This window comes from Rosa chinensis, chromosome 1, assembly GCF_002994745.2.
Source record: "Rosa chinensis cultivar Old Blush chromosome 1, RchiOBHm-V2, whole genome shotgun sequence".
NCBI classification, from domain to species: Eukaryota; Viridiplantae; Streptophyta; class Magnoliopsida; order Rosales; family Rosaceae; genus Rosa; species Rosa chinensis.
In genome coordinates this window covers 7,416,995-7,429,077 of record NC_037088.1, presented here as the reverse complement: position 1 = coordinate 7,429,077, position 12,083 = coordinate 7,416,995, and the positions used below count along the sequence as shown (strand labels likewise).

Here is a 12,083-nt window from a genome sequence, read left to right as displayed (position 1 = left end):
ATTGTCACTATTTTCAGAATATGGTGGCGTTTTGCTTGATCTTGATACAAAGTTCATCTTCATGTATCATTTAATCTATTTATTTCTGTTGTAAAGAAATATTACTTGGTTCATGTAAAAACATATATTAAGTATTGAGACTTGATCTGGCATCCAACCAGTCTCTGTCCCCTTGGGGCTACAGATAAGATATAATTAATCTGCAAAACAGTAAAGGGGTCTGGGTGTACACATGCTTCTTATCTGCAGATAAGATATGTGGCCCACATGCTTCTTATCCTTCTTTGCTTCATTGGCTTTGCTGCATTATTGATGATGTTGGGTGAGGGACTAAATTATTCTTAAAAATAATTTATTCTTAAGACTAAAATCAAGTACGAAAGATTCCTAGATTACCCAGTCATGTACAATAATGCATAATATAATGATTCGATCAAGTCTTAAATGACTGCCAGTGCCTCTCTCGTTGTTTTTGTCATCACATGACCGATCTAACACAAAACAACAAGAATATGATGTTACCCATTCTTGAATCTTCAACATTGCAAAGCTTTCACAAAACAATTCGATCTGCACTTGTTTTAATTGCTTTGCTTGCTCCTCTGTTATCTTCCTGAAACTAATAACTATGGCAGTGGGAGAGATCTTTCTTGCGGCATTCCTTCAGTTGCTGCTGGACAGGTTAACGCCTCGGGAGATCCTGGGCTACTTTGGAAGCTTGGGAGGAGCTGGCAAAAAGCTGCAGAAATGGAGAGAGACACTTTCCGCAGTTGCAGCGGTGCTTTCCGATGCGGAGGAGAAGCAGCTGACGAGCAAGGCAGTGGATCTGTGGCTGAATGACCTGAAACACTTGGCTTATGATCTGGACGATCTACTCAACACCTTTTCTAATGAGATGTTAGAACGCGAGCAGCTCAAGCTTCACCAAACTGGCACAAGCAAGGTACGAGGCTTCTTTACCAAAGTTCCTCACAAAGTTAAGTTCAATTTCAATATGAACTCCGAAGTAGACGAGATTGCTAATCGGTTGCAAGACATATTTGAACGGAAAAAGAAACTCGGTTTGAAATATATTGAGCATACCTCTACTTCAACATCCTCATCGCACAGGACACCAAGTTCATATGTGTTGGATGGACCTGTGGTTGGGAGAGATGAAGACAGAAGAAAGATTGTGGAATTGTTGTCCAGAGATGCTGATCCTTCTTCTACCACCAAATATCAAGTTGTTGCCATTGTTGGTATGGGAGGACTCGGCAAGACAATGCTTGCGGGACAAGTCTTCAATGATGTAGCTGCAATGAAACAGTTTGATCTCAATATCTGGGTTTCAGTGTCTGATGACTTCGATCTTCAAACGGTGACGAGAACTATTTTTAAGGAAGTTACATCTCGGCCTTGTGATATGGATGAGTTCAGTCGACTTCAAGATAATCTGAGCAAGGAGATCGGTGGTAAAAGGTTTCTGATTGTTTTTGATGATGTCTGGAGCACGTGTGGTTATGATTCATGGACAAAACTGCAAGCTCCCCTCCGTGGCGGAGCCAAGGGAAGTAAGGTAATGCTGACAACACGTGATGAAAAAGTTGCGGCATTGATGGGAGCCCCAGCCACTGAAGTTTATTATTTAAAGACTCTATCAGATGAAGGTTGTTTGCAAGTATTTGAGCAGCATGTTAGCAATGACAGGCCACCGAATTTCGAGTTGCTTAAGAAGAAAATTGTTACGAACTGCAATGGATTGCCATTGGCTGCAAAAACTCTTGGGGGTGTTTTACGTTGTAAAGAAACTGACAAATGGGAGGAAATGCTGAATGACAAATTATGGAGTATATCAGATGAGAGTAACATACTCCCAGTACTCAGATTGAGTTATCATTATCTCCCTTCACCTTTGAAGAGGTGCTTTGCCTATTGCTCAATACTTCCCAATGACTATGAATTTGGGAAAACCCAATTAATCCTTCTGTGGATGGCAGAGGGTTTCCTTGAGCAAACAGAAGGGACTAAAGGAATGGAAGATATCGGTGACGAATATTTTGGGGAGCTATTGTCTCGGTCATTATTTCAAACCTCGGGCAAAAACAGTTCATGCTATGTAATGCATGACCTTGTTGGTGATTTGGCACGATGGGCTGCTGCAGACACATTTTGCAGATTGGAGGATAAACAGCATGGTAGATGTTCTGCAAAGACTCGTCATCTGAGTTACATTTCTGCTAAGTTTGATGGGGAAAAAAGATTTGAGACAATTTCTGGAGCAAAACGCTTGCGGACTTTCCTACCACTTCCTGTTTCCGGTGGTTATGAGAATTATCTAACTCGTTATGCTACTTTCGATATATTGCCACAATTGAAGTACTTGCGGGTGCTCTCCTTCAATGGCTATAAACTGACCGAGGTGCCAAATTCCGTAGGTAAGTTGAGACATCTACGGTACCTTGATCTTTCTCACACATTAATAACGTGTTTGCCTGAGTCAACATGCATGCTTTACAACTTACAGACGTTAATATTAGAGAATTGTTCAAAATTGAAGACACTACCTTCAAACATGAGCAATTTATCTAATTTACGTCATCTCAACAATTCAAACATGCCTTCATTGGAAGAAATGCCTCCCAAAGTAAGTCGGTTGACTCATCTGCGAACTTTGCCTAATTTTGTGGTGGGGAAAGGTAGTGCATCAGGGATTGGAGAGATACAGTCATTGCATCTTCGTGGGACCTTGAGTGTTGGAAGATTGGAAAATGTGATTGATGTTGGGGATGCGAAGACGGCTCAAATAATGAACAAGGAAGGGCTGGAAATCTTGCAATTGGAATGGAGCGGCACAAGCGAGAAGGAGTTGGAGGTGCTGTGCAGTTTAGAACCTCATAAAAAGCTTAAGGAGCTGACCATCAAGGGCTACAATGGTTTCGAATTTTCAAAATGGATTGGACATCCTTCATTCTCTGATATGACATCTGTGAAATTGGAGAATTGTAAAAACTGTCGATTCTTACCTCCTCTTGGCCAATTACCTTTTCTGAAAAATCTTCAGATACTAGGACTGGTCAATGTTGAAAGTGTGGGTGCTGAGTTTTATGGAGAGTGCAGCTTGCCTTTTCCAGTGTTGGAATGCATGACGTTCCATGACATGCAAAATTGGAAGGAGTGGCTTCCTTGCAAAAGAGATGAAGAAATTCGAGTTTTCCCATGCATGGAAAAGCTTTCCATCCTTGGTTGCCCCAAATTGAAAGGTTGGTTGCCCAAGAACATGGATTCATTATCACAGCTGTTTATTGCTGAATGTGAAGAGTTGGTGGTTTCAATAGCCAATTATAAACATCTTCGTATGCTGATCATCGACGGTTGTAAAAGGGTGGTGCACAGAAGTGGAGTTAAGTTTGAGTTACTGGAGGCCATGGGGCTTTATAATATTTCAGAGTTCAGACTCGAAATAGACGGGTTCATCAGAGGATTGCCAAAGCTTCAAACTTTGCGGATTACTGGTTGTGAAGAGTTGACATGTTTATGGGAGAATGAGGATAGATGGCTGCAGCGTCGAGTTTCTAATATTATTGGAGGCAACATATCTGACTCCCCCTCTCACTTTATTCAAGAGCTAAGAGCACTCAAGGAACTTGTGCTAACTGGATGCTCAAATCTAATTTCTTTTCCAGAAGCTGGTTGGCCACCTTGTCTTGAATGTGTAAAGATGGAGTCGTGTAATTCTTTGACATATTTCGTAAGGTATCAAGTTCCGCCAAGCATAAGAATGATAGAGATAGAAAAATGTCAAAATTTGAAACTATTAGTGAAGGATGCTGGGGAGCTAGAGGGTTGTCTGGAGTACTTGGATATAAAAGAGTGTGCATCTTTGACATCCTTATCAGGCGAAGGAGGCCGACTACCCAGAACGCTCAAATATCTAGAGATACGTGACTGTGAACAATTGGAGTCAATAATCAAAACTTTCCACGATGACACTTGTCTTGAAGGTCTTGGGATAGAGAGGTGTGCAAATCTCAAATCCTTACCAGAGGGGCTATGCCATCTCTCCGCTCTTTGCATTTTAGTTATAGCTGAATGTGGAAGTCTCGTTTCCTTCCCAAGAGGAGGGTTGCCATCCAACCTGATATCGTTTCGTATCGACGATTGTGATCAATTGGAAGCCGTCCCCAGAGGCATGGACAACCTCAGCTCTCTTCAGACTTTGTCGTTGGCATACCGTGGAGGTTTGGCATCCATTCTAGAAGAGGGTCTCCCACCCAACCTAATTACTCTTAAAATTGGCGATGCCGAAAGTCTCAAGCCTCTCTCAGAGTGGGGGCTTCACCACTTGGACAGACTCACCTCTCTTAAAGACTTGCTTGTCATTGGTTTCGATCCAGATCTGGTGTCATTTCCGCCAGAGGAGGTGCTGCTCCCTAAATCTCTCATTAAACTCACCATTGCAGGCTTCCCAAATCTGAAGCGCCTGTCATCATCTTTTCAATCACTCACCTCTCTTGAATCCCTTAACATTATGCATTGCCCAAAGCTAGCATCAATTATTCTAGAAAAAGAGGATTATCTGCCTCCTTCACTTACACGGCTTCGCATCTTTGAGGTATGTCCGCTGCTCACAAAGATATATCAACCAGGTAAAGGACGACACTGGCCCAAACAAATAGCCCACATCCCTTACGTTTTTGTTGGAGACTCCACTGAGGAAGCCGAAGCCGACCGCTGGGCATAGAAATCAAGTACGTCAACTTTTACCGAAAACAAAACCTTGATTCATTCTACTACCATGTTTATATCTGCTCATGCTTCATCTGTTAAGTTTCTGTTTGTGAATGTTTTGCAGACTATAGAGCCGCAAGAAGTACAAGGTTGAGCAATGGACCAGCTCAAGAGTCTTGATCCACGCACCCTTCTAATTCTGGGTTAAGGTACTGGCTCATACCACTTCAAATCTCTTCCCTTACACCGAGCTGGCACTTTCTTGCCTTGGAGCTTTGAGGCCTCTGCTGGCCTGGCTGGATGTTAACCCTTACTGTCTAAGCGATCCGATCAATCTTATCTATGAATTGCTCATGAATCTTGTTTTGCATTTTGCAGGGCAGCAGCAAGTAAAAGGTGGAGAAAGTTGTTTGCAATGAGAGCACCTCAAGAATCTTGATCTGCCCTCTAGTTCTGGTTCAAGGTATTGTCCACTTAAGTAATTCCAATTATGGTGCGTTGATATGCATTCTGTTTGATATATGCTTCAGTTACGAGTAATGTGAACAATAAATTTGTTGTATGTGGGACTGAATTAATCTAGTATGACGGATAACCTTTCTCCATTAACTTTTGTCTTTCAAGTCTCTGTAGTGTTATAATCACGTTCCTTACTAGATTTTTCTGTTTTAGGTAAATCAAACAAATCTGACAAATATTGAAAAGTATATAAAGCACTACACTAATTTTTCTGTTGACGTATCTTTTATATTGGAAAATTGTATCTGAAAGTTTTGTTTGATAGGGCAACCTTTCCCAACGAATACTGTTGAAATTTCACATGCTTGCTGCAGAAGAGCATGCATGATTTGTCCTCTCTTTATGAATTTCATATACATATTTTGATCTAGTTTTAGAGTGATTGTACAGGAGGGCATAAATTCATAGAATGTTGATAACTAGTTAGATAGACTACACTGTGTAAATGTACTGTATACAAATAGTAATAACTTCTTTTATCAGGTCAGAAGCTCAGGCATTTCTTGACTATATGCTGCAGATTGCCAGTCAATATTATGATAGCCGATGAGGAATTTAAGCATGCCGCTACCATTTCAGGGTGTTGAACTTCTGGTAAGAATAAAGTGACTCCGCATAAAACTGGAGGTTTTTGAAGCTTGTTGTGGGATTTTGCATGCGTGTGGAAGGTCAGCTTCTTCGAGCGCGGTTGTGGGAACAGAGCAGGCTTCAGAACTAAAGGAGCAAATTTTTTGGTAAAATCAATCTTCTATTATTTCTTTTCTTGTCAGTGACAAATAGAGTGAAATTGAGATTGAGTAGACTTTTTGTGTATTTGGTGTTCTCTGCTGGAGAACAAGAAGATAAAAAGATATTGTTGTGATATTCATATGCAGTTTTTTTTTTTTTTTTCCTTTTCCAACTTGAGTGTGTGTAGGCGTGTGTGTGTGTTTGTGTTTTTTTTCTTTAATTTTTTTGCATTTGATCAATTGTGATGTATATTCTAGATGTATGTCTCTGAGTTACTCAAATATGGGCAGAGGAATGCACACCTTTTATTTCACTTGCAAATCCAGTGCTATAAAATCCCAAACAAACTGCAACCTTTGGACTTTTAAAAATAGTGTATTAGCATCTAAATTCTATACTCTAAATCCCTATCTCCTTCTGAACAGTAGAATCCTTGGGAACAGTGTTCTTACTGTTTTGTCCCCCATAGCTGCTGTGCCATCTGTGTCGCGCTATTTGGCCTGCTGTTTGCTTGCAACCGCATCCATCCATCTGTTTCAGTTTTGGTAGTTGAGAGCGTAATGAGAGATAGAAAGAGAGATATAGATGAGAGAAGGCCCAGTTGAAAGCTGAAGAATCTCTTCTTTGAAATTTGATAGATTTATCTCCCAATTGTCCCATCGGTTTGACTGATTTTGAGTCCTTCATCTTACTCTGAAGAATTTGAAGAACTCAGATTGTTTTAACTTCATATGACAAATCACTGTATTGATTGGAGTCTTTGAAATTATTCACAGTCCAAGTTCTGTGGTATTTTTTCTTCTTCTTAGCATTGCCGCCTTTTGTGGATGTATGTGATCTGCTTCAAAACCTAGCATCAATTCGATCTGAATTGCATCCTACTGCTGTAAATTTGGGATCTTTAAATACCTACTTTGGCTTTGGATAGTTAGAGATTTGGGATCTGTTTTGTTGTTCATATATCTATCTGTCTGCATTTATGTACATTTGAGGACATTGAATATTTAGTGTGCATACAAGTCTGTACTTATACAAGTATTTGGAATATGGATTCTCATTTTGTTGCTCAAGATTGAAATTTGCTTTCTATAATTTCAGGGAAACAGTGTGGAGAGTTAGAGAATTATATCAGTTTGGGGCATTTTCAAGAAGCGAAGAGACTTAGTCACTTAGTTTTGCAAATTTCAGGTCTTCCTTTCTCCTCATTGTTTCAAATTTTCTGTGTTTGTTTATTTTGCTCAGATGTTGTGGAACTTTTATTTCTTCATTGATTATTGTTGTGGTTAGTATTTATCTTTCTTTATCTGTCTTTAGGCAGTCTGATCTGTGGTTTTCTCTGTAATCAGTGCTTGGGGATTGCATATATTCAAGAAGTAGGGAAAGGCAGGCTGTTTTGACACTCTTACAGTGAGGGGTTTGGACAGGAAGCAAAGAGAAAAGGTTTGGTTTTGAATTTGATTCACCTTTTTTGTTGTTTAGTAATTGGTAATGTGTCTGTCCATGGTTTTGTTTTGTTTTTTTTTTTCTTTTTGGGTGCTGAATTTTCGGGTTCATTTCATCATTCTTGAATGAAAGGAAGTTTGGTGTCAAAGTTTGATTTATATGGAATTGGTTAGAGGTGGATAAAATTTGATGCCTTTTTTGATTTGTTTATTTATTAATTATTATTATTATTATTATTTTTTACTGTCTTTTATGCTTTTGGTTTTTCACTAACCAAGCTCTACCCCAGAAGCAACGCTCCCCACTACCACTGCCAACCTGCAAGATTGGAAAAATTGTGGTTTGGGAAATGTGTGTTCTGAGAAAAGGACAATGCTAAATAGTCCACATTTTTGTGTTCCATATTTAGGGTTTAGGATCTGTTCTTATATAAACTCCTTTGGGTTCACGGGTTCACAAATGGACTTATATCTAGCAGCACCATATAAGAAACAAATAATTCTTCTCTGATTCCAGGATCCTTGGTGCTATTGTTTGTCTTCTAAAATACGATAAATCAGAAGATCAAGCTGAGGGTAGACTAAGTAAAAGAAAAGTCTAAGCTATGAATCTAAGTTCTTGATAGGTTGCGAGCATATTTTTTTTGTTTACCTAAAGCTGTAGGAGTATTCATTGTTGATCCAGCTGTTGTACTTGAATTCAGGAAAGAAATTCAGACTTTGGTTTAGAGTCGGTATAGATGTGCAATCTGTTTAGGGTCCAATAGACAGTTCCTACTCAGGTAGAAATGGCCTTGAAGTTGCAAAATTGGGTCAATAATTTGTCTCTAAGAACACTTCAATCGTACTAAACATTATGTGGTTTTAACCTTCAATGATTTTATATCTAACAACACCACATGACAAACAAAGAATTCTTCTCTGATTTTTGGCTGAGATGATAAGTCGTGGTTGTTGATTTTTGGATAGGCAGAACCCTCAGTTTCTGGTGCTACAGTTTGTCTTCTGAAATATAATATAAGTTTTGAACTAGGTAATAGTAAAAGCTATGCCATGAATCTAAATTCTTGACAAGGTAAGTATTCAGGAATGCACAGTAATTTTGTAACCTGTGTGCTATACCAAAAAGTTCATAGACATTTTCTTCTCTTTTTAAATGCAGACTATGATAATGTTCAATTGAAATTGTTAAAACTAATGACTGCCAAAATACTAATTTGCTTTCTGTAAAACTAATAGCAGAATTGATCTGTAATAACAGTTTAATGATAGTAAAAACCATAATAAAAACCAGTGAGATATCTCCTGTTTATGTTATACCGATGACGTTGAGGCATGTGAGATATTATGTCACAGTTTCCAAATTCTCTTATGCTGCAAATGAGAACAAAAATAATGATGGCTGGTGATGACATTATGGAGAAATTGGAAACAATACGTTGTTAATTGAAGATGGTATCATGATATCATCATATCTGGAATCAATGTTTAGTTATTTGGTAAAAAAAACATTGATATTGTGGTGGCTTTTGAAATTTAAAACGATAAAATTATTGCACTGAGTTAATGCTACTTTAGCAGTGTTGACATATTAATGTTGCAGCCCTTTTATTATGATATATATCTCTTCTAGATCTTTGCTTTCTGTTTGTTAATGTTTTCAATTTTACAGTATCTATGTTTCTAAAAACAATTTGGAGGAAGGGGATTAGCTGTTAGACAAGTAACACTGCTTTCCTGTTTTTCCGGTTCGGGATTTTGCTGCTTCTTCTTCTTCAGAAGGAACAGAGATTATAACCTTCTCATTGGTTTTGATAATTGTGAATCTTTCTAATTCCAGGTCAGGAATTGAAAGTTCAGTGTCTCTGTTTTTGTTATTTTATTGCTTTAATTCTACATCTGTGCTTGTTACATATAATCATTTTGTTATCTTGCTATCTTTTAATCCCCCTACAGACTGCAGATCTTTGCTGTACTTGGATTTTCATGAAGGCATCAAACCAAACATCATTACAGTATTACACAGATGTGCCACTTTGATCTAAGTGTCTAGGCCAATCAATCATTCTACTTCTGCAGTTTCTGTCTTCAAGTGAGTCCATTTAGTAGTCTTGTCATCATCATATAAACATGACTACTTTATATTTTATTTTAGTTTTGAAAAGGAAAAGAAAATAATTGAACTCTTACTTATGAACTGGCTAGTCAAACTTAGGCATACCGCACCTTCTGTTTATTGCCAGGATCTACCGTCTATTTTCAACTTATTGGATGTTTTATGATGTTTTTAAGATGTCTAGGAAACAGCTGCCTGTATAAGGATGAGAAAGCCATTAGACGATGGACCACCTCGAGATCTGGTTTCTCTATTTTATGGCTACAGTGCACTGTGTTATTCTGGTAGCCAATCTCTCTTCTTGTACTCGTCCGACAAAAATTATACGGACTAATTAACACTGTTTTAGTCATCATTATCATCAATATAAACTTATATAGACTTCACATGCAAATCCAAAGCTACCTTTCCTTTCTTATTATTCTTAAGATGGTCTGTTGCATATGAAAACCGGGTGCTGGAGCTGTCGGGGCCACTGGAACTCTTAAAGGGCGTTAGAGCAGAAGAATGTATGTGCAGTTGTTCAGGTTCTTTACTAGTTTCCTTTTTCTGTTGTATCATATAAATAACATGTTTCTGAAATTTTGGCCGGCTTACGTCAAATAAATGATGTGGAAAATATCACTTCATTACCGCAGGAAAGCATGATACTATCATCATCTTAGTCGTATTTATAATTACTCGGTCAAAAAATGCTATTCAATACAGAAAAGCCAAAGAATGTATGTGCAACTGTTCAAGAGCCGAGGTACAAGAGGCCGAGAGTCATGCTAGCATAAAATCATTGACTGCCGGTAAGTCACATATTCTGTTATTTTTGTTTACATTACCAGTAACATTGTCACAGTAGAATATCAAGACCTCAGTAATTTGTACATCCGTTTTTACCGATTGGTGCATCTATCCAAATCTTAAAACAAACCTGAAAGCTCCTTTGTCCTTATGTAACATGGAGTCAAGAGAAATGTACATATTGCAGTCCACAAAATGCTTTGCAAAACTCCTTTTCTACACTGAGCTGGTTCTTTGTTGTACAACAAAGTTTAAAGCCAATCAATATATTGATTTGCCCTTAAGGTGCCTCCATTGAGATGTTCTGTTTTTCTTTATTCATCAGAAGTTCAGAGCTGCATTTCTTTTTGTGGTTTGTGTGTGGTTTATGACGTGCCTAGTAAGCTACTTTACTGAAGATATGACAGAAGTTTTATTTAATCACAAGTTGTTTATCTTTTCATAGACAAAATCTGCTTAACCATAGTTCATGTCTATTTCTAGTAGTTAGTGTGAAAGATTGCTTGCTGTGTCCGGATTACTTTACCTAAAAATATGCAGGAATTTTCGTTGAAAATAAAAATATTACTGATACATACTAACTTGCACTCATATCAGGAAAAAAAATAATAATAAACAACTAACCTGGCACTCGGTTTGAGTCTTTAAGAATCATTGAACAATAATCAGAGAATTCACATGCGAACCCCAGTTTGGCCTTTACTTTCTCCACTTCCAGTGAATAATGTGGAATTCTTACTGCAGGAGGGCAATGCCTGAATACATCTTTGGCCGTGTTTTATAGTATCAGGCACTAACGGGGGAGCATAATATCAGAGACTTTTGATATGTCACCCAGCAAGTATGGTGTTTATAAAGATACTAATATCATTTCTCAGTGTGTTCTTGCACGTCTTGGTGCTCCTTATCAGTTGTATGTTTAATTGAGAGTAAAAATAGAATGGTAAAGAGTTGATAAGTCGACTACTTTGGTGCAAAGGTGACGTTCGGAGTGTATTGTGTAAGTAAAGGTCGTCATTGTACCATCAGTATTAGAATCAATTTTGTGTTCTCTCGGTCTTTGTGGGTCTAATCCAGTTTTATATTGGCGGGTTTCCTCTCTATGATGTAATAAGTCGGTTAGGATTAGGCTAGATCAGTAGTTCAATTCTTAATCTATGTAACTAACATAGAATAATATATAAATCAAGCTATGCTTTTGATACTTTAATCTTCTGTTATCGTTGCGTTTTCTTCTTTGTTTTATATCAGACTTCCGTGCAAGTCTTTATGTGGGCTGGGTTGGTTTGCTCATCAGTTCAATCCTAGTTGGTCGCAACGTAAAGCTCTGCGTGTTTCTCTCCATTCAGAAATGTTTGGAAAAATGCATCATGAGATGTTTGTCACCAATAAATTCTGGTTGCTCTATCATTCTTTGGGGGGGGGGGGGGGGGGGGGGGAGAACAATACCTGAAAATAGGCCCACTATGCATGTCTATACATCAATTTACAAATTTTAAACTTTAGTACACTAACTTATAATCTTGACTAACTATGTGTACATGTCGTGACTGTCACCGTCAGTTAGTGTGCCACCTGGCATAATTTGAAGGGTAATTTAGTCTCTTCAGATTTACGCTGGGCACCCCTCTCTCTTACTCTGTGCACCCAAGATCATGGCCATTGCTTCCTCAGCTGCAGATGCAGCAGCCATCCTGGATATCTCGGGAAGTCTTCAACTTTTGAGTTTGATTGTATGTTCAAGATTGGGTTCTGTTAAAGCCCATTGATTTACT

General features: G+C 38.3%; 1 protein-coding gene across 1 annotated transcript; it reads left to right on the top strand.

Annotated features, from left to right (window-relative positions):
• Positions 1–252: 252 nt before the first annotated feature.
• Positions 253–11,518, top strand: LOC112179016 (putative disease resistance protein At3g14460). The gene is made up of 12 exons (XM_024317331.2): positions 253–322; positions 636–4,730; positions 4,835–4,919; positions 5,089–5,173; positions 5,750–5,963; positions 7,057–7,146; positions 7,305–7,398; positions 9,073–9,240; positions 9,357–9,492; positions 9,693–10,043; positions 10,155–10,310; positions 11,053–11,518. The coding sequence occupies exons 1-2, from the start codon at positions 268–270 to the stop codon at positions 4,721–4,723; spliced, it is 4,143 nt and encodes a 1,380-aa protein (XP_024173099.2). The 5' UTR covers positions 253–267; the 3' UTR covers positions 4,724–4,730; positions 4,835–4,919; positions 5,089–5,173; positions 5,750–5,963; positions 7,057–7,146; positions 7,305–7,398; positions 9,073–9,240; positions 9,357–9,492; positions 9,693–10,043; positions 10,155–10,310; positions 11,053–11,518.
• Positions 11,519–12,083: the final 565 nt, after the last annotated feature.

Bases quoted from the DNA above. Each gene is read 5' to 3' on its own strand.
- LOC112179016 (XM_024317331.2), top strand. From the start codon at position 268: ATGCTTCTTATCCTTCTTTGCTTCATTGGCTTTGCTGCATTATTGATG. The intron at 323-635 runs GTGAGGGACTAA...TAACTATGGCAG, and splicing joins TGCATTATTGATGATGTTGG to TGGGAGAGATCTTTCTTGCG.